This window comes from Bombus affinis, chromosome 6 (genome assembly GCF_024516045.1).
Source record: "Bombus affinis isolate iyBomAffi1 chromosome 6, iyBomAffi1.2, whole genome shotgun sequence".
In the NCBI taxonomy this organism is placed as follows: Eukaryota; Metazoa; Arthropoda; class Insecta; order Hymenoptera; family Apidae; genus Bombus; species Bombus affinis.
The window spans coordinates 11,949,527-11,973,516 of NC_066349.1; the positions used below are offsets into that span (position 1 = coordinate 11,949,527).

General features: G+C 37.4%; 1 protein-coding gene across 7 annotated transcripts in view; it reads left to right on the forward strand.

Moving 5' to 3' along the window:
- The window catches only part of LOC126917789 (voltage-dependent T-type calcium channel subunit alpha-1G), a 105,269-nt gene that overhangs the window by 44,913 nt on the left and 36,366 nt on the right, over positions 1 to 23,990 (forward strand). For 5 of the 7 annotated variants that reach the window (XM_050725061.1, XM_050725059.1, XM_050725065.1 and 2 more), the window contains 9 exons: positions 8,923 to 9,026; positions 9,808 to 9,983; positions 11,233 to 11,325; positions 11,802 to 11,980; positions 15,185 to 15,357; positions 17,420 to 17,763; positions 18,426 to 18,650; positions 18,744 to 18,873; positions 20,251 to 20,552. In XM_050725061.1, the coding sequence (XP_050581018.1) occupies positions 8,923 to 9,026; positions 9,808 to 9,983; positions 11,233 to 11,325; positions 11,802 to 11,980; positions 15,185 to 15,357; positions 17,420 to 17,763; positions 18,426 to 18,650; positions 18,744 to 18,873; positions 20,251 to 20,552 (1,726 nt within the window). Of the gene's footprint in view, positions 1 to 6,729; positions 6,886 to 8,922; positions 9,027 to 9,807; positions 9,984 to 11,232; positions 11,326 to 11,801; positions 11,981 to 15,184; positions 15,358 to 17,419; positions 17,764 to 18,425; positions 18,651 to 18,743; positions 18,874 to 20,250; positions 20,553 to 23,990 lie in introns of those variants that run through there. The other 2 variants (XM_050725064.1, XM_050725063.1) reach the window with 2 other exon arrangements.

Sequence of the window (23,990 nt, forward strand, 5' to 3'; positions counted from 1 at the left end):
CCACGCGTTTCGTGTCTCGATGCTTGTTCGCCGTTGCAAACTAATTTGTCGATTAAAGCTGTTCTTTGTTTTATCAAATCAAACGAATCTTCGCTTTATTCGGCTAAATATAATACGAGTAGATCGAAGTATCTTCGTTGCGTCGACAAAGGGAAGAGCTACCTCTGGTTGCGAATAGCAGTGCGTAAAACCATGGCACGTGATAAAAGTCTAGAAACGGTTCTTACTAGTGAGCGTGAGTTCACAGTAGTTCATAGTAGCAGATATATTTACTCTTCCCCGTACGTGTGTAATTATTAAACTTCCGCAACGAGTTCGCTCGTCTCACTCAACGAGTGGCCATTTTTAAACAATACGTTCTCGTTTTCCCCAGCCGATAGGCAAATATCGATCGATGTAATAAACATTTACCGCGAGATATGTACATCGCTACAATAGCATTTTGCTTATACGATATTGCACAAAGAAAAAGAAACACGTTGATATCGAATGGTCGATTTGAATTCAAATACAATTGAAACAATGAGATATAGAAAAAATACTAGAAATGGTTAAACTCAAAATCCCTAGATATTACTAAAAATCTAGAGAAACTTCCGAGAGCAACGTCACGCTCTTCCGATCGATTCCGCACACCTCAGAGATTTTAACGCGACGAAATATATTATTTATAAAATATTTAATATTTATTTTAGGCGTTGTTTCCAAACACCCGTGAAGCTGTATATTGTAGTGGCTAGCACGATCGTACGGTCACGCAAGAACAATCTACGCACCCGCACACTTACGCATTCAATGCAACGACAGCCTCGTTACACGTTCGATTAGCTGCCCCTTACTTTTTTTTTTTCTTATTTCAGTTTTTCCTTTCTTTTTTATGAAAAGCACGTTCAGCACCATCACGAGCATACAGCGAGCACATAACGTAGCTGTGCAATGTCTTGGGTCTGGAACACGTGCATTAAGGTTAGCCCGATGGGTGCACGTGCGCCATTGCGGATGCAAAATCGTTCGATGCGTTATCGTGTTAGCGAAAGATCGGTGCTTAAGGGAGTATTTCCATTTGGTGGCTTGGAAAGCCTGACCTTTCCTTATTTTATACCCTTAAAGTTCAAAGTTTTCAAAATATCCTTGCTAGATTGCTCGTTTCTAATTTAATTTCTAATTTTTCAGCAATTTCTACGATAGCTTGCCAAGCTCTCTTTCTAAGTAATATTTCACTTACAGATAAACGATATAATAATTGATTCTTGTTTTTACCAAGTCTATTTTCATCGATACGGTGTTTCTTCAGAAAGAATCGTTCGATTGCTTTCGAAATTCATAAACTCGTAGAGTACACGTGTTGCTGATTTTCGGCGCGTAATCAGCGCTATAATTTTCCACGCTTTTCGTTCGCTTATCAGCAGTCTGAAGTTCCTTAAAATTCCAGATATCGATCGATTTCTATTTATATCTGCTTCGGATTAAATTTTCGCCTTTACTTTTCAATCTTTGCGCGCTCAATCTCGCGGAGGGAAGACTTTTTTTTTTTTTTTTTTTGGAAATACGCGACAAAAAAGCTCGGATATATGCCGATTATGAATATAAAGGTATTAGTATAATACGCGGAAAATGTTTTTCTACGTCGGAACGCGAGTAACCAAATTATAAAACGAACGATACAGAAAGAACGGATTATTCAAATTTATCGTAAACGATATCGGAAATTTCAAAGCCGTGCAAATTACTCTTTTTGCCTTCTGAAATTTTCCAATAATTTCTCTCGCGGGTCGAAAGATCGACTCCCTTTAATGGAAATACTCCTTTAACACTTTCTAGAACGTTAGACTCTCGTTGGCAAATAGCGACACTGGTTTTTGCATGGTGCAACAACTTGGCCAGAAAACAGAAACGTAGGACGAATCGCCCACCGATATATTCGCCTGAACGATATTTCATGAGGTTTATAACGCTGTTAATAATTTCGCTTTAGGCGAGCGGCCCCGAATAAATTCGAGGATTTCCAGTTTATGTCGCGTGTTTTCGCATGCTGTTCTCTATGATTTACTTGGAGGGACGCGATATTGATCTAACTAGCGCGTACCGGTTGGTTCGAACGAGTGCCCTGCCGCTGAAATTTAAAATGACAATTGAATTATTACAGAGTGTTTCAGTTGCGATACGATGATCGATGCTCCATGCCTCTAATATGTTTAATCCGCCCGTGGACGATGCCACCGTATGATTCGATGTATCGACAGAATTTGAATTTACTGGAAATTCGTATCGATGTCGATTAATTTCGCATAACTCGCCGTGGAAACGCGTTAATTGGCCGATTTTCTATTTATACGCTTGTCGTTGTCGCTCGTACGTGTAACATGGAAAATAATCCACGCGAACGTGTATATTAAACGTTACGTTAAATAAATTATTAAATTAATTTCAATCGATAAATAGATTTCTCGCGAGGAACGACAAATTGTGTATTTCGAATGGTATCAAATGGAATTGTTTTATACGACAAATATAATTGTTCGGTAAAATCGAGCTGTTAAATATCATTTTTTTTTTTTTTTATACCATTTACCGAGTCACGAACAACCATTCGACGTTAAATGTTTTCAACGATATTCCCGATGCTTGCAGCTACGTTTTCACGTTTGAATTTTTATTAATTTCCTAATCAAATTGATCGAACGTCATCGTCGTCTCGACGTTACAGCGCTGTGATACGATCGAGGAACCAAACAAAATAACATTATTTCGTACGCGTAAATAAAAATGTTGCAGGTGAAAGCGAAACGTGGAATTTATTTATATTCGCGAAAATTACGAATTCGTTAAGATCGATTCGATCAAATTTCCGATGCCCTTGAATGTTACCGTCTGTTTGCTGATGCCACCGTTCAGCGCGTATATATCTCGTTCAAATTATACGTTGCTGTTAAAAGTAAGGAAAAAGGAAACTACCTTCACCTTTTCGTTAAATTGAAGCGTAAATAAAAATGAAAATAAATATAACGCTTGGTCCGTGAATATGGATGCGATGCTCCAAGTAAAACCACCAGAATTATTACGTAATAAAGTAGCTTTATACATTTGGGTCAATTATCGCTACCAAATAAATATCGTTTTGAAGTTTATAGACTGAAACAGCTTCGTATCCCGTATCGAATTTTAAACTTATCGTCGATCGTTGTAAACGTTACTTTAACAGGTTTTATGCAAGGGATTTTTGTGGTAAAACGTTGAATTCGTGAAAGATTTGCAGTCATTTAAAAAAGGTAACGTGATAAGTAGTTTTAGTAGATTTCTAAAATCTAATATTCCTGACTTTACAATGGAGATATATATATATATACAAAAAAAAAAAGAAGTGGAATTTTAATCAGCTTAATCAATTTAACGTCGCTTACAACGTATAAGCGAGACCATAAAGCAAGTTTAAACACCTTATAAAAATATTTTCTACATCGTATTATACTTGTGTCCATTTATGTAACAATGTTTACGTCACCATGTTATTTATGCAACAATAATCAAGAGTCGTTAGTTGATTTTGCAATAAATAAATACCGTAATGGCCGTGTGAATAGTTTAAAGAGGAAGAGCTTGAATTTTGAAGAGAAAAGGGTTGGAGATTATCCAAAAGATGGTCACGGAGATAGGGGCGGAATATTCAGAAGAAATTCCAACTACGAACTGCGATTCGACCGAATCTCTAAATTATTAACAATTTCGCGCCTGACAATCTATAAGTTTGCATAAAGCGACATGAATTTCTAGCCGCTGGTAGTTTATTCAATTTTAATCAAAAAATATATTATTTACGATTTGGCCGGACTGATGTTGCGCTGGCACACCCATGAAACGATAATTCTGCAAATGTTGTTTTCCAACTGTTCTCAAAGGGCACCGAGGAAGAAGAAAATGAGGAAGTTGCTTGCACGAGTCTCTTATCGATTTCCCACTGTTTCCCGAGTGAAAACGCGAAACGAAAATGAAACGGTGCTCTTAAGATGCGATTTTTAATAAATTCCCATAGCGTAGAAACGCGAAATTCCAACTATACTATGAGTAGAATTTCATGCATACGAAGGGCAGGAAATATCTCCGATATGAAATTTACAACCTCGCGAAGAATCGTTTCAAATGGTAAATTCATAGAATCGATGTATTTTTGCAACGCGTGTATCAAGTACCGTCGAACCAATAAAAATCATAGAATCCTATAAAGCAAGTTGTATCGTAGGTTACTTCGACTTTTGGATTTATAACGTCGCGAAGAAATATTTCACCTGGCGAATTTATACGATAATATTTAATTCATTGACCTTTTAAATTCTACTGTCGTCCATAGAGCACGGATCAAAAATTTCGTAAATCACGGCTGTCGTCCAAAAGCGATATTATGATTTTCATGAAATTTCATAGGTGAAAATTAACGACGAGACTGTTTTGCGATTATTTTATATCATAATTTTATACATCACGTAAATAATTATAATTTCCTGTTCATGCTGTCATTTTCTTTTCTACCAGATAAATATTTGTATCTGTGTTACACGTTTACGTATTTATGTATCTCGATGTTAACCAAATTTCAGTTGACTAATTGACACGCGTTATAATGATAGTAATATTGTATTTTTTTCACCATTTTTGTTTTTTTTTTGTTTTGCCTTTTTGCGGTAGTAAGTTACGAAAAGGTGCGCGTAATCTTAAAGGATTAAATATATTCGTATATTTCAATGAACTTAGAGCCGATAAAGCTGATGAAATTGTACAAAGGTAATTAGCAGTTATAATATCACGAAGAAACATTTCAAACGAAAGCAACGCTGGTATTCTTCTTTGTTAAGTATTTCGAAAATCTTCAAGCGGATAAGGATCGTCAAATCCTGTAAAGACAAGTTGAGTCGCGGGAGATTATTTCGTCCTTTAGACCCTTTCGAGGCCAACTTGTTTCAGGAAATTTAAATAACCGAGAACTGGGGATTAAAATTACATTGGACAACGAATATAAAACGGTTAGGGGAGCGGATGAATTAAAGATAATCTGACCACTGGAACTTTAAAAAACAATCCATTTGGCAGCGAGAATTGGCCCGAGAGTAAAGAAGGGATTTTCTGAAAGTGTTAAAAAGGCGGACGTATCCTTCGAAACTTGCAAATGAGTCGAAGATTCCATCGAATCTGTGACGTAGTTTATATACTAAATATTCTGTAGTTTCTATGTAACTGTTCCAGATTCCTTTCGAGTACCAATCTAACTATGACAGTAACGTTCCACTACAGTGATAATCAAGTTTTCAAACATTTTGTATTATACATTTGGAATTTGCTTAAAAAATTGCCCATTACGTACATTAACACATGCATTAAGGTTCGTTCAAAATTGTACGTATAACGTAACCACGAAATTTGCCACATAATATAATTACAAGTACGACAATCGTGTTTCTCTATATTACTCGTGAAATTTCAGAACGTTTCGTACAATACGTACGATATGCGTTTCGAGATTCGTTCAATATCTTACCACTTTACCGACCGATGGCCGATTAATCGGCTCTTTGTCACCGACGCTTACCCACCGATAGCCTACTAATCGGCTTTCTGTCGCCGACAGTCTTTCTCATTATTTGAGCAGTAATTTGTTATTTAGTACTAAGGTACGTTGCTCAGTTGCGTCGCTTTGTAAGCTTCCACAGTTTTATACCAATTTGAGAAATTTACTAAACCGAAACAGAGCCAGCGCCAGGGAGAATCTGCGCCTGAGCCGCCAGTGGACGTGCGTATGCTGTTGAACCGTTAATGGTCAGTAAAGTGTTACCAATGCGATTATCGCAATAGCGCTTCGATGAAATTTCAAAATCCTCCACATACGTAATACGCGTGATATATCGGAGAAAATGTTACGGTACAAAGTTAGGGAGCAAAGGTAGCGAGGGTACGTTCAAAAAATTTTAGAAGCATCGTATTTGACGCTTATAGAAAATCCCATCTTAAATCGTCCCGGAGGAGAATCCAAAGAAAAGAGAAAAAATGTTATGGGGATGTAGGAAAAAGGTTATGTCGTATCGACGGGATGCTTACCGGTACAAACAACGGCTGACGATGGCCGCCACACCTCGGTCGTAACAAGCGGTATACAAATAGCGAGGGGTCGGTATCGGGCGTGTCTCTATTAAACGGTTTTTGTCGCGGTGCTCGACATTGTTTTAGTGGCCGTGCTACTTCACACGATGAAAATTGAATAGCAGCCCGATAAGAGGCAGCCCTCGAAGCCGAAGAAGAGTGCATTTACTTTCTTGCATCTAGCAGGTGACACTGGAGCGGGCCGTACTTACACGGGCGTTATCGGTTTTCTTTCTTATCGTTTTATCCCGATACAAAACGCCGACTTGCGTGCACGCAAACTCGATACTCGCTTCTGCCTTTGTTTCTCTTGCGTTTCTATTTTCTCTTCCGTTCTTCTTTTCTTTTACTCTTTATATATATATATATACATAATCTCTTATCGTCGATTATTGCACATATCTACATCATATTATATATGGGCCTAACTACACACGAGCGCGCGCGCGCGCGTACGTGTCTCTTGCGTATCGTATATTGTATATTATAGGTATATGTCTACGTGAAGCGTTTTAGATCGCGAGATCGATAAAGGAGGCAGCGGTGTGGCCGATGGAAGGAATATTTTTTGAGCGATTAACGTAAATAGTCGTTCGTGAACGTTGCAATAGTCTGGGAATCGTTGATCAATGGTATAATAATAGCTTTAATAAAAGCTTTCTACGCGATCATTTGTTTGAAATTGTTCGCGAAAATCGCACGAGAATAAAGAATTAAAAGAACTATTTATCGGCTCGACAAGTTTGCGACCAATTCGCGGTAAGTTCAATAGGTGACTGTAGAGGTTAGAAATTTCTAGAAATTATTTGCGAGGATTAAAGTGAAGTAAGGAGAATCGAGAGTTGATAAGAGATTCCTAAGATTCGTGATAAATCCGCGGTAAATTAGATAGGAAAGTTTAGGAAGCGTGACGCGTGAAATTCGGCATAATTTGTGTAATGAAAATTTAATGATACGGATTTGAAAATTCTTCGAAGCACTTGGGCAAGTCGGTCAATTTTATTGTATGTACAATTAACGAGTCACTGACGAAACAACAAGTAACAGTCTCTTACGAGATAAGAGTAAACGATTTCGCCTAATTTCCTAGTAATGGAAGTATAAAAAATGAACGTTTCGGGCGATATTTGACGAGCAATGGGCCAAACTACGGTTACATCCGCAGGGTTTCAGTAAAGCCTCCAGCAAGAAATTATACTTCGTTTGACGTAAAGGTTGTGCTACTTTGTATTTGCCTTTAAATCATAGACAGGACTTTGTAATATTAATTATAGGTATCCTCGCAACTCGACCGAGATATCTCTCGCATTATTCATAACGTTGTAAAGACGAGTAATTAAGAATTTTCGTTTGATAGTAAAAATTGTATTAACTGCTATGCTTTGTTCGAATTATACAGCTTTAATTTATATTTTAAAGCGTTACAATGCTAATCGAAAACTGGGTTTTATCAAATTCACGACCCATTTTCTTCCGAACCACTGAACCACTTTCGATGAAATTTCGCCCCGTTATTTCACTATAATATACATATAATGACGTTAAATAAAAAAAAAAAAGAAAAAAAAAATGATTCTATCACTTTATTACAAATCTTAAAAAAGAAGAAGTTACGTTACGAGCGAGTTAAAAGAATTACTTAAAAGCTGACGAAAGAATTCTTTTTTCCAACCTAGCAACTGCATTTGAAATTCCCTTGTGCAGTATGCTCGACAGCTTGTTAGAAATCACCGTGAAAAAGTTGATCGAATTTTCCTTTTTAAACGCGGAGAAAACGGGTCAGAATGGATAAAAAGTAGGATTTTACGAGAGAACCAGTTTTTTCCCGGTAGCGGTGCTGATTCATTTGTCAATCAATTCTGAATAAGAAATTCTGAAAGGTCAAGAGGTAGATGAAGCTTACAAGGAAAAGGAAGACTGAGCGATGATCATTCTGCGAGAGTGAAATTTATCGATATAATTACGTCAAGTAATAATTACATTTTCCAGCGATGGAAATCAATTCGTAAATTTCGTACTTACTAATACTGAAGCTTAACAAGAATTAAACACATCGAACTACCAAAAATAGATTTATATTTCCAAAACCGACTACAAAAGGAAAATTAATTTTTCTCGCATTTTTTCGCTTTTCGGTTCCTCCGAAACGATATTAGCCACGGTCAGAACTTTCCACCAGAAACGGAACAGTATGGCCAACCTACATAATTACCTATATGTACATATATAGTTCATAGTTTCTATGCAATTTGTTCCTAGAAACTTTATCATAACCAAAGTTTGGCAAATTGCTCGACAAGCGTCTCAAACTTGTATGTATCGTTCTAATGCTCAATTACCAAAAAAAAAGAAAAAAAAAAAAGAAAAAGCAATGCAAGATGGAACGTACGTTTGTCAGACGAGAGACATTCTCCCTTTCATCGTCTTCCAATATTCTCCTTCATTGATCTGTGCTTCTGAAACAGCCTGAATACGTATATTATATAAGTACATATTGTATACATTATATATTATACATAACCTTTATATACATATATATAATATATCATATGGAACACGCTGCATATACACGGTGTACACGCATAAAGCGAAGCATGCAACGAGTGCATACGTGCATAAGGCATATTTACATACATATACATATGTGTGTGTGTATATATATATATATATATACACGTACATCTATACATACATACATACATATATACATGCAACCTCTTAATTATAAGAAACGAGGCGCGAGGATGCGGTCTTGTTTCGAAATCGATTTTTAATTGTGGCTCGTTGCTTTTCCAGCGACCTTGAGAAGTACTTCGAATATCAGGGTCAGGACTACATTTGCTCGCGTCCCGACGACAACGGAATGCACTCTTGCAGTAACCTGCCGCCGCTCAAGTTCGGTGAGTGCATCTTCGATATTCTTTTCATTGGTTTTTCAATTTTTTTCCCTCTGCCCCCACCCTTTTTTTTATTCGCTTTCCATCTAGAACAAGTTCACGGTTTCGTTCGACATTGGCATCGCGTGTTTTCGGCATCGCTGTCACCAGAGTTTCAGGAAAAATATGCCCGCGGGATAGGGGCGAAAGAACGTCACATATCTCGATGGAAATCACGAGCGTCGATGGATTCGATGCTCTCTGTGACTGCTAGTTCCATCTTCGTAACTGCAAACGTAGAAACACGGAAAGGGAATTTTATACGAAATTAGCAATCACTAAACGCGTTATATCGATCGACTCTCGTTATTCCGAAATAGGAAAACGTAGCAAATGGAAATGTATTTCCAGGTTACGATATTTCCGAAATCTGTGTCTGTATTTGCAAACGAACCGAGCTTCTCGTAATTTTCTATCGACGACGCGAATCTAAATCGAAAAATGTGAAAAAATACCCACTTTTTGATTTTTTATTCAACTTCTGTCGGCAGTCGATCTAAAGATGTTGAGAAATTTTCCTACGACAGCTATTTCATTTAATAAGAAATTTAATAAGATTTACCGAACTCTTTCCGTAGATATACGTAATTTCTAATAAAACTAATAACAACGCCGTCTGAAACAAACATCGTTCTAAAGTTAATTAACGAACGTTAATTTCTCAACAGATCTAAAGAACGAAATTCGTATCGGTTTCCCGATAGCGTGACATTCGTACAAGCCACTGAAGTGTTCTTGCTTTTAGGAAACGTGGTTTGCAATAGCACCGCGTTGCCGAACAATAATGCAACGTTCATCACCAACGACACCTGCGTTAATTGGAATTACTACTACACGGAGTGCAAGGGTCAGGGTAACAATCCTTTCCAAGGAACGATATCGTTCGACAATATCGGTCTTGCCTGGGTCGCAATATTTCTCGTGAGTGTCCTAGTTCTCTCACATTCAGAAACTGAAACTTCACCGTAGCCAAAATTTCCACATACGTGTTTACTTTCGTTAGTATATATATACATATACATACACAAACACGTTACAAACTGGTTATAATAGTAGTATTGGTATAATCGAGTGAGTATTCTTATTATTCGAGTGAGTTAGTTTAACATGCAGGAGGTCAAGGATTGCTCCAGTAGCCAATCTTATCTATTCTATATGTATGCTTGGCAATTAGACTGCGGATGTTTCTGAATTTGTAGGAAACGTGAAACCCAATTTAAATGCCAACGCTTTGAGAGCGTGTAGAGGTCCAAAAAGCGCTTTAGAGATTCGCTGGTTTTTCCAACAATTTGGAGAAAATCGCGGGGAAGGAAACAAAAATTGTTCTTGCTTTCCCGTTTGCACATCTGCGCTTGTTTATACGTGTTATCGTTTATTTAACGAGGATACCGTTAAAAACGCTGACCTTTTGCAACAGCGCAACCATTAGATACATCTAACATTGACCGCTCTAATTGCAGCCAGACATCGCGCTGCTGATATTTGGTGCACTGCAGCTGCGGTTGGATACGGCTACAATTCGTCATTTTGGAATAAATATACTAACAAACGAAAATATTTTTTTTTCATTTTTCCGCGATTTCCTTCAAAATGGATCGGAAACGAGGGAATTTCTAAAGGATTCGTTTTTCCTCGGTTTATCGATCCCCTACACGCTCCTCGAGTTTCGATATTTAAACCCAGGACACACGTATATCGAATGTATATTAAATTATTTGAGAAATATCGATATTAAACAGGAACGAGAATTTTGAAACAAAAATGTAACGTCGAGTTGCCGAAGTTTCTAACGTCTTACGAAGAAACATTTCTAAATTTTGCATCAATCGATAGTTCGTTGATCTGCTTTGATAATCAAGATCCTATCAACACACGCACAGATATATCACAAAATATTGTGAATATAAAAATTAAAGTATTGACTATATTTAAATTAACGAAACATTGTTTTTCATTGAGATGTAAATTCGCATAGACACTCGCAGTCTGTTCGTTAGCGAATCTTGCAGCGACTCGTAATTTCATTTATTCTTTTCTAAAAAGCCAATTAATTTAAGAAAATTTTTTGTTCGACGATCTACGATATATAATGCACCTCGACGTAATTTCTCCACGGAAATTTCAACTGCTTGGACGAGAAAAATTGACAAAGTAAATGATATCGTCACAGGTAATCAGTCTGGAGGGATGGACAGACATAATGTATTACGTACAGGATGCTCATTCTTTTTGGGACTGGATATACTTCGTCCTTTTAATCGTGGTACGTTTATTACTTCATGCACGATATTTAGAAAAAGTACTGGCACGTAGCCTTATTTCCCGATGGAGCATCTCTTTATCAGCCACTGCGTTTCATTGTCACAGTGTCGAATTCTAGCATACGCAAAATCCCATAATAAATACAATGGCGTGCCGGTATTTCTTGTAACCACCGTATATATCGAATATAAGATATTCTTCATTTCTTTAATTTACTTCGTCTCTTTTAAATGCTGTTTGATGGAAGCTTAAAAGGAAACAAAGATTCGTTTACTTCTTACTCTGCGATACGGAATGTTTTTCTGATTAAATAGAGATAAGTAGGGAGAAGTAGAAACCTTTTTCTATGGATTCAAAAATCGCACGATGTTTCACAACGGGAAGAGAAACGTTTCTTTGCTGTTAACGAGCGAAAGAAAAAAAAAAAAGAAAAAAGAAAAGAGGAAATGGTCCAAGTTGAACAAATTTGGGTTACAGATTGGTTCCTTCTTCATGATTAATCTCTGCTTAGTCGTGATAGCAACGCAATTCTCAGAAACGAAAAAACGGGAGATGGAAAGAATGCGACTGGAGCGTGCACGTTTTCATTCTACATCGACGCTTGCGTCGTCGACGAATACCTCAGAACCGACTACATGTTACGCTGAAATTGTTAAGTGAGTATTTAAGCGACTTTACTGGAAAAGCGTATTCATTTTTCTCCTCTATCTCGCTGCCTCTGTCTCTCTCGCTCTCGCTCTTCCCGGCATTAAAGAAATAAAAAAAAAAAAAAAGGAAATTTAAAGCCAAGGCACGAAAGTACAAAGTTCAAGCACAACTTGATATAACCTGGATAGCGATACATACATGCACATTGAAAATCATAGTGATGTAAGTGAAGATCCTGAGGATCAGAGTTTACTCACGTATTTCAACGCTTAAAAGTATCAGCCCTTATATTTTCATAATTAATTAAGTTGCAACTCTGTTAAGTGGAACAGGGAACACCGTTTTATGAAAAATAATAATGTCATTACGATGTTCTCGGTTCTTTACATAATAACGAGTAAATGTTTAACGAAAGTTTATTTATTACGTAATTGTCGAATTTGATTTTTGTCTTTTTATTACATGTTCTTTTTGTCATTTTATATAACAAGATACGTATTGATTTTCGCCCGTTTAACTTTATATTTTTCGGCGCGCACGATATAGAAAAAGCTTTGTATTTTCATTTTCAATTTGTATCAATTTTCTAGTTTCAGTTACGGAAAACACGAGTGTGGTAAACGTATCGTTTATTTTTGATCGATGCAACGGTATTTTAAATGGATGTCGCAAAATTGACGTGTAGATTTTAGTTAGATTTCATTCGAACGTAAAATAGAGATATTGGAAAATTGTTTTCAAGTTCCCTTTCCCAGCTACGTAATCGTTTCTTCTCTAGTTATTATTTTTCACCGCTACCTAAGAGACCTAAAAGAAAGATCGCTTTTCCATGTACGAAACAACGTTTACAAATTTTCCAATTACAATAGATCGAACGAATTGTAAACAAAGAGCCTGTAAAATATTGAAATTTATTTTTTACCAATTCTAATACTTTACGTCGCATGTTATTCAAACGCACCATCACCTATTTACATACATCTTATTTATATATTTATTTAGAATAATCGACACACACGGTATTATCGTAATGCGCGTAACAAACGTAAATATTCTACAAATAATATTACGAATTACAATTGGGGCGAGGTACGCGTTACTCTGAGAAACAAATTCGATATTAACCCCTTAACCTACGATTTACGTTCGAGAATTTTGGGTCGAAAACGCAAACAAGCTCGCGCAACCTTCGAGCCATTAGCACGACTTGTGTAGTACGTATTACGGGCTATGCCCGTAATATTTACGTTTGGTCCGATCATTTATTACGGGATATGCCTGTAGTTGTAGGTGAAGGGATTAATAAAAGTTGGATAAAATCGAAGATAGGCAATTTAGATGTATCGACTCGAACATATCGCGCGTGTGTGTGATTGAGTGTTTTAAAGATTTACATATTGATTAAACTTCTTTCGAAATTCGCAGAAATTTATACACTATCATATCTGGGAGAATAAAAAGGATGCTACTACTTTTATTCCCTCAGGAGTAACTTGGCTGCTGTATCACATACGTCATAGAAAAAGCTGTAGAAAAGTTTCAGCGTATAAAGCAAAAGTTTCCTCGCTTTTTCTAATAATTTCCAAGCAAACCATATTGTTCGCTTTTTGATGGTTCTATTATCACACACTTTTCGACTTTATTAGATTTCACTGTGAGAAATTGAAAATTCTTGGCATATCGTTAAGTTGTATATCATGGTGTGTTCCATTAGACTACCACTTTAAATAACGAACATCCTCGAGGAAACAGTTTCGCTACCACGCTGTTTATTTTTCATTTTCGATCGTTTTATCTCGAACATAAAGACCACCATCATATTATCCTATCTTATTATTTTATTGAGCAGAAAGATCACACAATAACTCTATTAAAGTTGTCGAGGAGAAGTAATCAAAGAGTCTTACGATATTGTGAAAGCCTACATTGGTCCTCCGCTTCAAGAATAAAGGGTTCTCATTTAGAATAGTTCTATTATCCTACTACTCATTTTTTATTCTTTGCTATTTTCTCACGGAACAAGATTACAATTCTATCGAACAATTACATCAAATAATTCTATCGGATAATTACATCAAATAATTCTATCGGACAATTACATCAAATTTTTGCGGAAGAAGTAACTAACCGCAAACTCTCTCGTAATATCATCGAAGGTTTCCTCGATCGAGCCATCGCATTTAAAAAAGAAGGATTCTCGTTTAAAGTATACCATGCGCAAAGGCGAACAATAGTTTTATTAAATTCTTGGAAGAACGATGATTGGAAAACTGTGACAAAGCATACGTTAAACGAAGTAAAACACTGGTCCGTTAGTCCTCTGTTTTAAAAACGAATAATTCTCGTTTAACGCTTTGACTGCCACGCTGAAATCACATGTTTCGCCGAGGACGCCAAATTGATGATGTAAGACAACATTCTTCCCCAATGGATCGTTTATCTTATTGCTGGTCATGGGTGACCACCGTGGCGCCTTGGTAACAGTTGATAGCGACGTATTACAACAAGGCTTCGTTTATTTCAACAAACCATTCTGATGCATTATTTCGTAGTAAGCAAATCGTGCTGAATATATTGTTGAAACGTGTACAAGATATTAGTAAACGGTATTTGCTCGTTCTATATATAATGGTAAGGTATGTGTACACTTCCAACTTCAGATATATCATTATAAAGCAGCATTTACGTTTATTTTCTAAGCTGTGTTTATAATAATATTCGTAGATTACCCTTCAAACCTATGGATGCAAACACAGTACACCGTTAGATGCAAGATTTGTTCTCATTTTTTTTATCTTCTATTTATCGGTTATATTCAAAATACCCTAATTGTTAATTTTCATACAATTTTTACAATTGTAAGAAGTTGAAGCGCTCCGATCACCAATGTCCACCGTGGCGTCGCAGGAGAAACCGTGGCCGGTCATATCTGACCAACGGTGGCGATCAAAGTGTTAAAATAATTCCATTCCATAATACGATTATTAGTTTCTTATTCTTCAATATCCTATTTTGTTATCTTACCACGTGGAAAGACCAACGATTGTCTTACGGAATTTTTGGAGAAGAAATGATCGCAAACCGTGGCAATGTCACGTTAAACGAAATGAAATAGCGCTCCATCGGTTCTCCACTCGAGAAACGAAGGAGTTGCCATTTGAAATTGTCTTTTGGCCGTTCCATTCTGCTATAATCGTACCGCATCTTCTCAGATATATTGCACACCTGTGGCGAAGAGGAAAGAGAAGGTTAATGAAGAGGTACCGAGTGTATTTATACAAAAGACAGCAGAAACGCGAGCAGAATTTACTTAAGGAACAGCAACAACATGGACACCCGTTTCGAGCAGGTGCACCCGGCCCTGATTCGAATAGATTACCCGGAGGTAAGAGAGTTGTATTTCCTAAGTGAGGATTAATTCCCTGCAACGTTTGATTTTGATTGTAATTTACGAGCTTCTCTGCAAACTGCAACATCTTTTCCACGTTTCCGTTTCATTTCGCCTATATGTTCTCCCTTGGGAACGAATGCTCGTGTAGTTTGCCATTTTTCCGAAAGAAACGAAGATTTAATCGTCTTCGAAACGATCCAGGCGTCACGTGCTTTTCTTCCGTTTCGAACGTGGTTGGTTCGCGGAAAAATCTTTCGAGTCGGCAAAGTTGATATAAATTAATTCTAAAGAGACACGTAAATTTGCTTCTTTCGAAGAAAATTAATTCAATAAACAGGGGATTCGTAAACCTTACGACAGCAAAGTTAATTTCAGTAGAAAGGAAATTGACTGATCTGTTGAAAAGGATGTGAATTTCGGAGAGAAAGAAATTTCGTTGATTTTATAAAATCAGGAACAAGTTTCGCGAATTTTATTTAAATTTCGTTCTAGTAATTTCTTTTTTTAAAATGTAACTCTCCGTTCCGAGCAATTGTGCTTCTTTACGAAAATACGGGATGCCTCCTCGTGTTTATTGACAGAAGCTTGGCGAATTTACAAAACTCGCTAAAAGTAGCAGGAAACTTTTTAATAAACGTGAATGGGCGAACCAATCGTTCTCGAGGTATTCAATTATTACGTTTAACTCGATAATTCTGTTCGTTCTTATCACGAAATAATCGATATCTCGATAAACTGGAATATCGGCCAACGATATCCGCATAGAACGTACTTACGAGAGACGTTTAAATTGTCGGCGGTTCGTTTCACTGCAAGCACGAGAGCGTTTTTTTAGAGATGAACGTACGCGATCAGAGATTCCTGGAATATCTGGCGCTGTTCCGCGCGATTGCTTGAGAATATCACTTAAACTGACGCTATTATTGCGGGTATAATAGAAGATCTCAGACGATGGAGTGTGTGTTGGGAACAATGCTACAGTGATCGTAGGTTCCAGGAAGAGTGGCTGTTCTATCGTATCGAGTGTGCAGGAAATGCGTAGGCCCTGGATTTTACATGTTCATTAAGAAATTATGTATCTCGTAAACGATTTGTTTATACGTCTGTGTTTATTAACACACTGCTGCCTCTTTCATTCTGTTTTATCAATTTGATAGAATAGTTTCTCCGATAGTTTTTCAAATTATAGCTTTTATTACTGTACTATATATGTTACAGGCGATAATTTTAAAGTCTACAAACGTGCACAAATGTAAAAATAATCATATTCCTTTTAATTTTGTTTTAGCAAAAAACGAATGAAACGGCGGACGATTTTCTTCTAACGTTCTTTTAACCTTTTCATGTTCGACGTTCGCTACGCATAACGTTGCACTCGGCAAACGATCAACTAAAAGAGCAATAAGCTCGTCTTTTTCGCTCAATTTGCCTCGATATTTTATTACCTTGCGAAAGAATCAGAAGAAGTACGTTTTCGTTATCAACGATCGACAAAACTATTAGATTGTTAGAAATGTTTCTTTCGTTTTATAAGGAAATAATGGACGCACAATGTTCTTTGTTTTATATTAGTTTATTGAATCATACACGAACGTAATAATAGAAATAGAACGAAATGGATCACACCTAATACAATAAAATAATATAAAACAGAAATTAATGCTCGTCTATTATCATCTTACGAAACGAAAGAAACTTTTCGAACAACCTAATATATTTTTTCCTCAAAGATAAAAAACATTTGACCCTGCGGAATTTAATACGCTCAACAAAGTCGCGTATATACTTTTCGAAACATCTGGTTCCAATAAAAAATTTTACAAGTAGATATGCCGCGGATAATTATTGACTCTCGCACAAAGACCCATGAAGCGACTTGGTATCGAGTGTTCCTTAAGGTCTTTCATTTTTATCGACTTCCATGCAATTAATACTTGCTCGACAGTTTTTCCACGGGACACGATATATCGATTCCCATTTAACATAATTGATATCGTTGAATTTCATACGACCCACTTTAATATTGTTACCATGCACGTTATTATACGTTCGTCAGATAGGAGAATCCATCATGGTAGATGTCCTCGGTTGTTGGCGGCTCTGGAATACGCGGAACAGCAGCAACAGCAGCAACAGCAGGGGGTTGCTAGCGGCGGAGGGTCGCTCACTGATTTTGCTGCGAACAGTCCTCCGACGCAGACTGCGATTCTCGCAACTGCTCTCAGTAATAACGGCGGCAGCAATGGAAATTTGGCGATTGCACCTCGTGCCAGTCCTGAGATCTCCGAGGCTGACGTCTCTTCGAACGTGTGCCATCGTATGGCACTCCATAGGACTTCCTCCGTTTCCTGCAATGGAAGCGACAATGTCTTTTCCAACGCGACTGAAGCGAGTATTCAGGTATGCTCCGTCCATGTTATTTAGTATTTTGGTTTCCGCTGTTGAACCGCGTTCAAGGTAATCGTAGAAAGATTCCAAATATTTGAATATTATTTTGTTTTTCGTTAATGCGTCTCTCGGAAGTCAAACTGATCAACTTTGCTCTCTATTCGTTTCTTTCTGACAACGTTGTAGTATTTGTTTCAGTTGCGATGGTTAACACCCAAGAAACAAACGACTTGCTTCTATCGGTTTATTTATGACAAGACGCTGACCGAGGAAATTTAAGATCGCTTTTCGGTATTTTCTAATTCGCGAAGTCGGTCAGTGTAACTTCCGAACGACTGAAATTAATATTTGAACGAGAAGTACTACGTTAGAGTTGTAGAGTTTCAAATTAGTCTTTTTATTTAATTGACAAATAATCTTTCACGAATAAAAAAAAGTAGACGTAGACTCTTCTTCTTCTTTTTATTTGCGAGTTATCATCTTAGCGATATTCGTATTTCACGATGGTAAAGTTTCGCGCAACAGCCTTTCCAAGCCTCCAAACCCATCAAAATCTATCCCCTAAGGTCTTCTAAATGCGAAGGGTTAAACACGTTTCGAAACACATTAGTAATCGGTAAACGATGCAAAATTTCTGAATTTAATTCCCCGTTGAAATTGAACTGCGCCCTCAGACGAACAACGCGCTGCTAAGTCCGCCTTGCACGAACTATCGTAGAAGGAGCAGCGTGATGTTCAGCGACGTGGTGTTGTTGCACGGCAGCAACAACGTCGGAAACGCGTTACAGGCCGGCTCGACGACGGTGTCACCCGGCGAACGGAACGTATGCTCCTGCGAAAAAATGACGCAGACCGGTGACGGGAATGTTTGGTCGAGCCCACTGCCAGACCACATACAGGTATATTCCACTGCGAGCACATGTAGCCGGAATTTCACCGGCTCGTGTCTGTTGCATTCGCGTAATTTGTCATGTGAACGTGTGTCACCGCAGATGCAGGCTGAATTTGGTGGAAACGAAGCCATGACTTGTCAAGAATTATTGGCGTTAAGCGGTGCTTTGAGTGCTGCGTTACCAACCGGTCAGCTGGCGTTGGATTCTTTTCTCAATTCGCTTACCAAAGGTATATTATCTTTTACTCTTTTTCCTCTTCGCTATATTTGAATCTATATTCTTAGAGAACATACCCGCACCTTATTGTTCCTAGCTTGTATCTCTTACAATTGAGAGGCTGGATGAGAAAATGGTATATAAAAGGAATTTTAGAATATCGTAGGTAACGTTTGATTTTGCCGAAGAGTTTCAAGAAAGGAATATATTACTATTATGCTTGGTAGTATTAGGTTGTCCGAAAAGTTTCTTTCGTTTTACAAGGAAATAATAGACGCACAATGTTGTTCGTTTTATATTAGTTTATTGAACTATGCACGAACGTAATGATAGAAATATAACGAAATGGATCATACTTGATTCGGTAAAATAATATAAAACAGAAATTGTTGTTCCTCTATTGTTGCGAATTATCGACTAAAGAGCAACCGGTCAGGTCAAACCGCTCGGTCGATATCGCGTACCTCGAATGAATTAACGCTCAAGGTTTAATAGATCGAGTGTTAGAGTAATCTAGCGCTGTATTTGCACTTGCATAATAGTAACGTTCGATGTTACGAACACGGCAGTGATAAGATCTTGTTGAGAGTGAAATATTTCACCCGTACGGATGTCCGATGACGAACGTTGCTGATTCTCCCTACCAGCCGTTGGGTTTTGTCTGTCCATCGTGCCCTTCCGGCTAATCCTTTCCCAGGGTTTTCACCTGACCTCAGAGTTATTATTAGGTTTAGAGCTCGGAGAGGACACATAATTCGGAATTTCCTAAAGAAGGGAATTGGTCTGTCCGTGCCATAAACGGATAGCCACTCAAGATTCCAAACATTTATTATCATCTTATGAAACGAAAGAAACTTTTCGAGCAACTTGATATATAACTTCGAAGTAGGATATTCCCAGCTACTAATCTCGAAACACGGTACTCGGGCCATCGATAATTTAAAGCGAGACGTTTCGAAATGCGGTGTTTCGAATCGCAAGTACTTCGAATTACGGTATTTTGAGGCGCGGAATCGGGAAATCTGATACTTGGAAATAGAGAATTTCAAAGTACAGTAGCCTGAAACGCGATATTTCCAAGTACAAAATTTCAAAAGTACTATATTTCAAAGTGCAGTATTTCCAAGTGCGATATTCGGGATTTCGTGGTACAATATGTCAAAGTATAGCGTTTCGAACTACAGTGTTTCTCACTGCGTGTAATATCAATTCGTTAACAATCCCTTTGAGCTCTGCCTTTAGACGAATATACGTCGTGCATTTAAATTACCTTTCACCTACGACAAAGAGCAAATCAAAGGAAATATACCACGTGCGATTGAAATCAGCGGAGAACGCGGTATTCCATTTGATGATCGCGCGTATGTATATAGAGGAACGTTTATTTTAGGAATAACGGATCGACGTATTACCCTGGAGGATCGTACGCAGTGGTTAGCGTCGGACATTGATAATTGCTCGTGTTGCTGTGAACTCCAGGGCACTGATCAATGGCCAGACGAAGGTGACAAATGGGCGAAAACTTCCCGCTCTAGAAGAGTGTTGAGAACTTGCGGCAACCGTTGTGTTTGCGCGATACGGTGCATAAGACGGTCGATTAAGAAGCTGGTCGAGCACAAATATTTTCAACAGGGTATCTTATTGGCGATTTTGATCAATACTCTGAGCATGGGGATAGAATATCATAACCAGGTCAGTGTTTTTATCTCGTATCGTGACATATTCGGTATTTGTGTCAGAAGTGTACAATTAGTTGATGGAAGCGATATAACGAGGCTAGAGAAATGAAAACACGAAGTCGTCACGCCGATTGACACCACCGTATTTCACGTAATCCTGCACTTTTTATTAGATCACGCGCGTTGAATTTCATATTCCAAGTCGAAGCTGCCAAACAGTCACTCGGCGATTGATATTTCAAATTTCTGCATTACGCGTATGCATACGCTATTCGTTCAATCTGTTCTCTTCTTCGCGTTGTATAAAAATGTCTTTATATGTACCGCGAAAGAAGAAATAATTCTAATTGTAAATGAATACGATTCTGGAAATGTATGTAAAGTCTGACCGATTTCTGTGATTTTATCACAGATACACATATATCGCTTCGATCAATTGTGTTTCTTTTTACGTGTGCTCTCGTTTGTTAATAATTACTTGTTAATACACGATTCTCGTTTATGTACCACTCGTTACAAGAAATAAATGTTCCAATTATAGTGACATAAATATAATCGACAGTGATACGGATATTTTACTCGTCTGTCTGTATCTTGTTATTTTTAATTTTTTAAATATCTACATTGTTATTTATGTTGCATCGTATCGATGGTACAACGATTATCGTTTGCATAGAGTAAACGAACCTCTTGTCTCAGGTGTTTTCAATTACAAACAACTTCTCGAGAAATTATTCCATTCTTTCTCGTCTTCGATAGTTTTCTACTTCATAGTCTCCGTTATGATAGTTACCTTGCATAAGTATGCGTATGCAATGTACAGTAATGACGCTTTTCAATCGCAGCCACCTGTTAAACTCGTAGACGAAGTTTGTTGAATTATCGAACATTCTGTATACTCATTATACACACGATGACATAACGCGATACAATAATGTCACACGACGTACTTAATAATTCAATTGAATTTTTATTTATGCTCTTTCAATTTTCGTCGCACGTACAATTCAACTGGTCAATTTTCCTTTCGTCTTTTCACATCCCCTTTATTTCTCGTTCAGTCGCTCGCTTATTCAGCCAATCTTCGCGGACGTTCCCACAAAATATTCGATTACAGTGGTTGATATTGGTTGAAAAAGAAAGCTTTCTGTTTATCTTTCAATCAGAGCAGAGATTGCCTTATCGCAGACACGGTAATATACGATTTCGAGATAGCTGGCTATTCAAGCTGACACGAGTAGAATTCTTGAGATGCGCGCCACGCTCTCCGCGAGCCTGTATAAATAATTATTCGCGAATCTAACGAAACAATTAATTAATGTTTCGTTCCTTGTTACGTTTTCGATAAATATTGGATCTTCCTGAAAATTGTGTCATTTTTCTTATCGTCGCTTTATCAACACACAATTTTTCTGGAAAAAAGGGCCTAAATATAATAGCAGATTTCGAGTCAAATTATTATGAAATTTTAATATGAGAGATATAGGTCGTGATAGGTACTGAAGAAACACTCGAATATGTTTAACAATATATATTTGTCGGATTATCATTGGAGTTAGGGATGTATAACGAATCTTCCCATGAATTGGCCATCGTTGTTATGTACCATAGCTGATATTTATTGATACAAACGTGATTATTACAGAGTTTAACAAGTAATAGCGGCGATTGGATAAAAGAGATGTCGATGACAATGAATTTAGGTTCGACAACGAATCCACGGTCAACGGGGTGATGAATGAGATGTGATACACGATCCTGCTGTGACTCTACGTACTTGTCCACTGTACGAGCAGAACTTATCGGAATGAAACTCAGTCCAAGTGGAAGTGCCGTTATGTACCCTCCTACGTATCTCTCTGTACCCCGCGGGTCAATCTTTGTCTTTAAGGAGAGCTATATAATTACTCCATACCTGTGTTAGGTACACGTCCCTCCCGTGACCGTGGCTACGTTCAGTGACCCATTATGTCACTTCGAGCCCAAGCCCACTGTCATAAATTTCGGGCACTCATACTCGGATTGGAATATAAACAACTATTTCTCAGTTTTATTATTTAAATTTATTATTATTTAAATTTATTATTATTTAAAGTTCGGACGATGATTGCGTAAGATGTCGAGAAACTCGGATCAATTATTACTGCTAACTACCCAACTATCGATTCGGACAGGCGTCTAACGACTGACTTTCCGTCACGATGATGCTACGGAGGAAAACTATGATGAGGCGTGTCTAAGGATGCGAGATGATCGGATTCGTTGAGGAAAGCCTTAATTTAGAAAGTGAAGGAAATGGACGTTGCTGTTAAGTGGCTAATTTTGTGTTGGTGGTTGGAAAAAGATGCTAACCGTCCTTGAGAGAAAGTTGCTAGCGGCAAGCATTGTATGTGAAAAAGACAGATTTCCCGTGTCTTCCCCTAGTAGATTTAGGGACTGTTAAGACACAGATTATTTGTCCTTGTGGAGAAACATAGTTAAATAAATACTAAAATTTAAAGCAGGTTCTTAGACTAGCTGAAAATATTCTGTCAATCATCTTGTCCGAAGAATAGGGTCTTTGTGTAGCGAACCACGGGACAGAAACCGTTGGAAAGTTTACTGTCGAGCATCGTTACAAATATTAAACATCAAACGAATTTAATGATTGTTAGAAAAGTCTTTGAAAAGAATTATCAATTATCAATTTTCAGGTATAGCTTTTTTTTTATTTGGTAGACTATCTACAACCAATTCTCATTGAGAATTATAAGTAAATTCTTTTGGAGTGGTACTGTAACTCAGGTATAGCCAAAATCCAGCTAAGGCAACAACTTTCCAGTAAAAGTTTACCCAATTTTGTTTCACGTAGACTCTTTTTAAAGGAAACCGTCTCGATTAACTCGCTATTCCTTTTCGATAGCGTTCATTACGGCACAAAATCTTTAATCGCTTCAATCATTCCTTTCGCGTTATCTTCAGACTTGAAATGTCTGTTTTTGTATAGAAAGTATTGTAGCAAAGTGCACGATGATGAGAAAAGGTGAAATCATCCGATTGTGTTTAAAAAACGACTCGCAAATTCTCTAGCGGGGCGATAAAACTCGTGAAGTACCTTTCTTTTTTATTTTTTTACTATTCGTAAAAAGTGAAATGCCGTTAATCCGGTTTATCTATCGACGAAATTTATTTGCCAACTTTTAACCGTAATCTATCGAGCGACCAACGTACTTACGTTATCTTTATACGACGATAAGAGCATAATAAAAATCACATCACCCCAACATTCAAAATAAAGATCAGAAATAATGTTTGAGAACAGAGTAAATAAAATTCGACGGTAATAAACAGGATACAGAAAGATTTTAAAGGTATAGGTGCAGGATTTTATTAAATTCGCTTATGTAAGAAACTTTATATCTTGCTGTAATGCATGTATGAACCATAAATATTTTATAGCAGAATGTAAAAT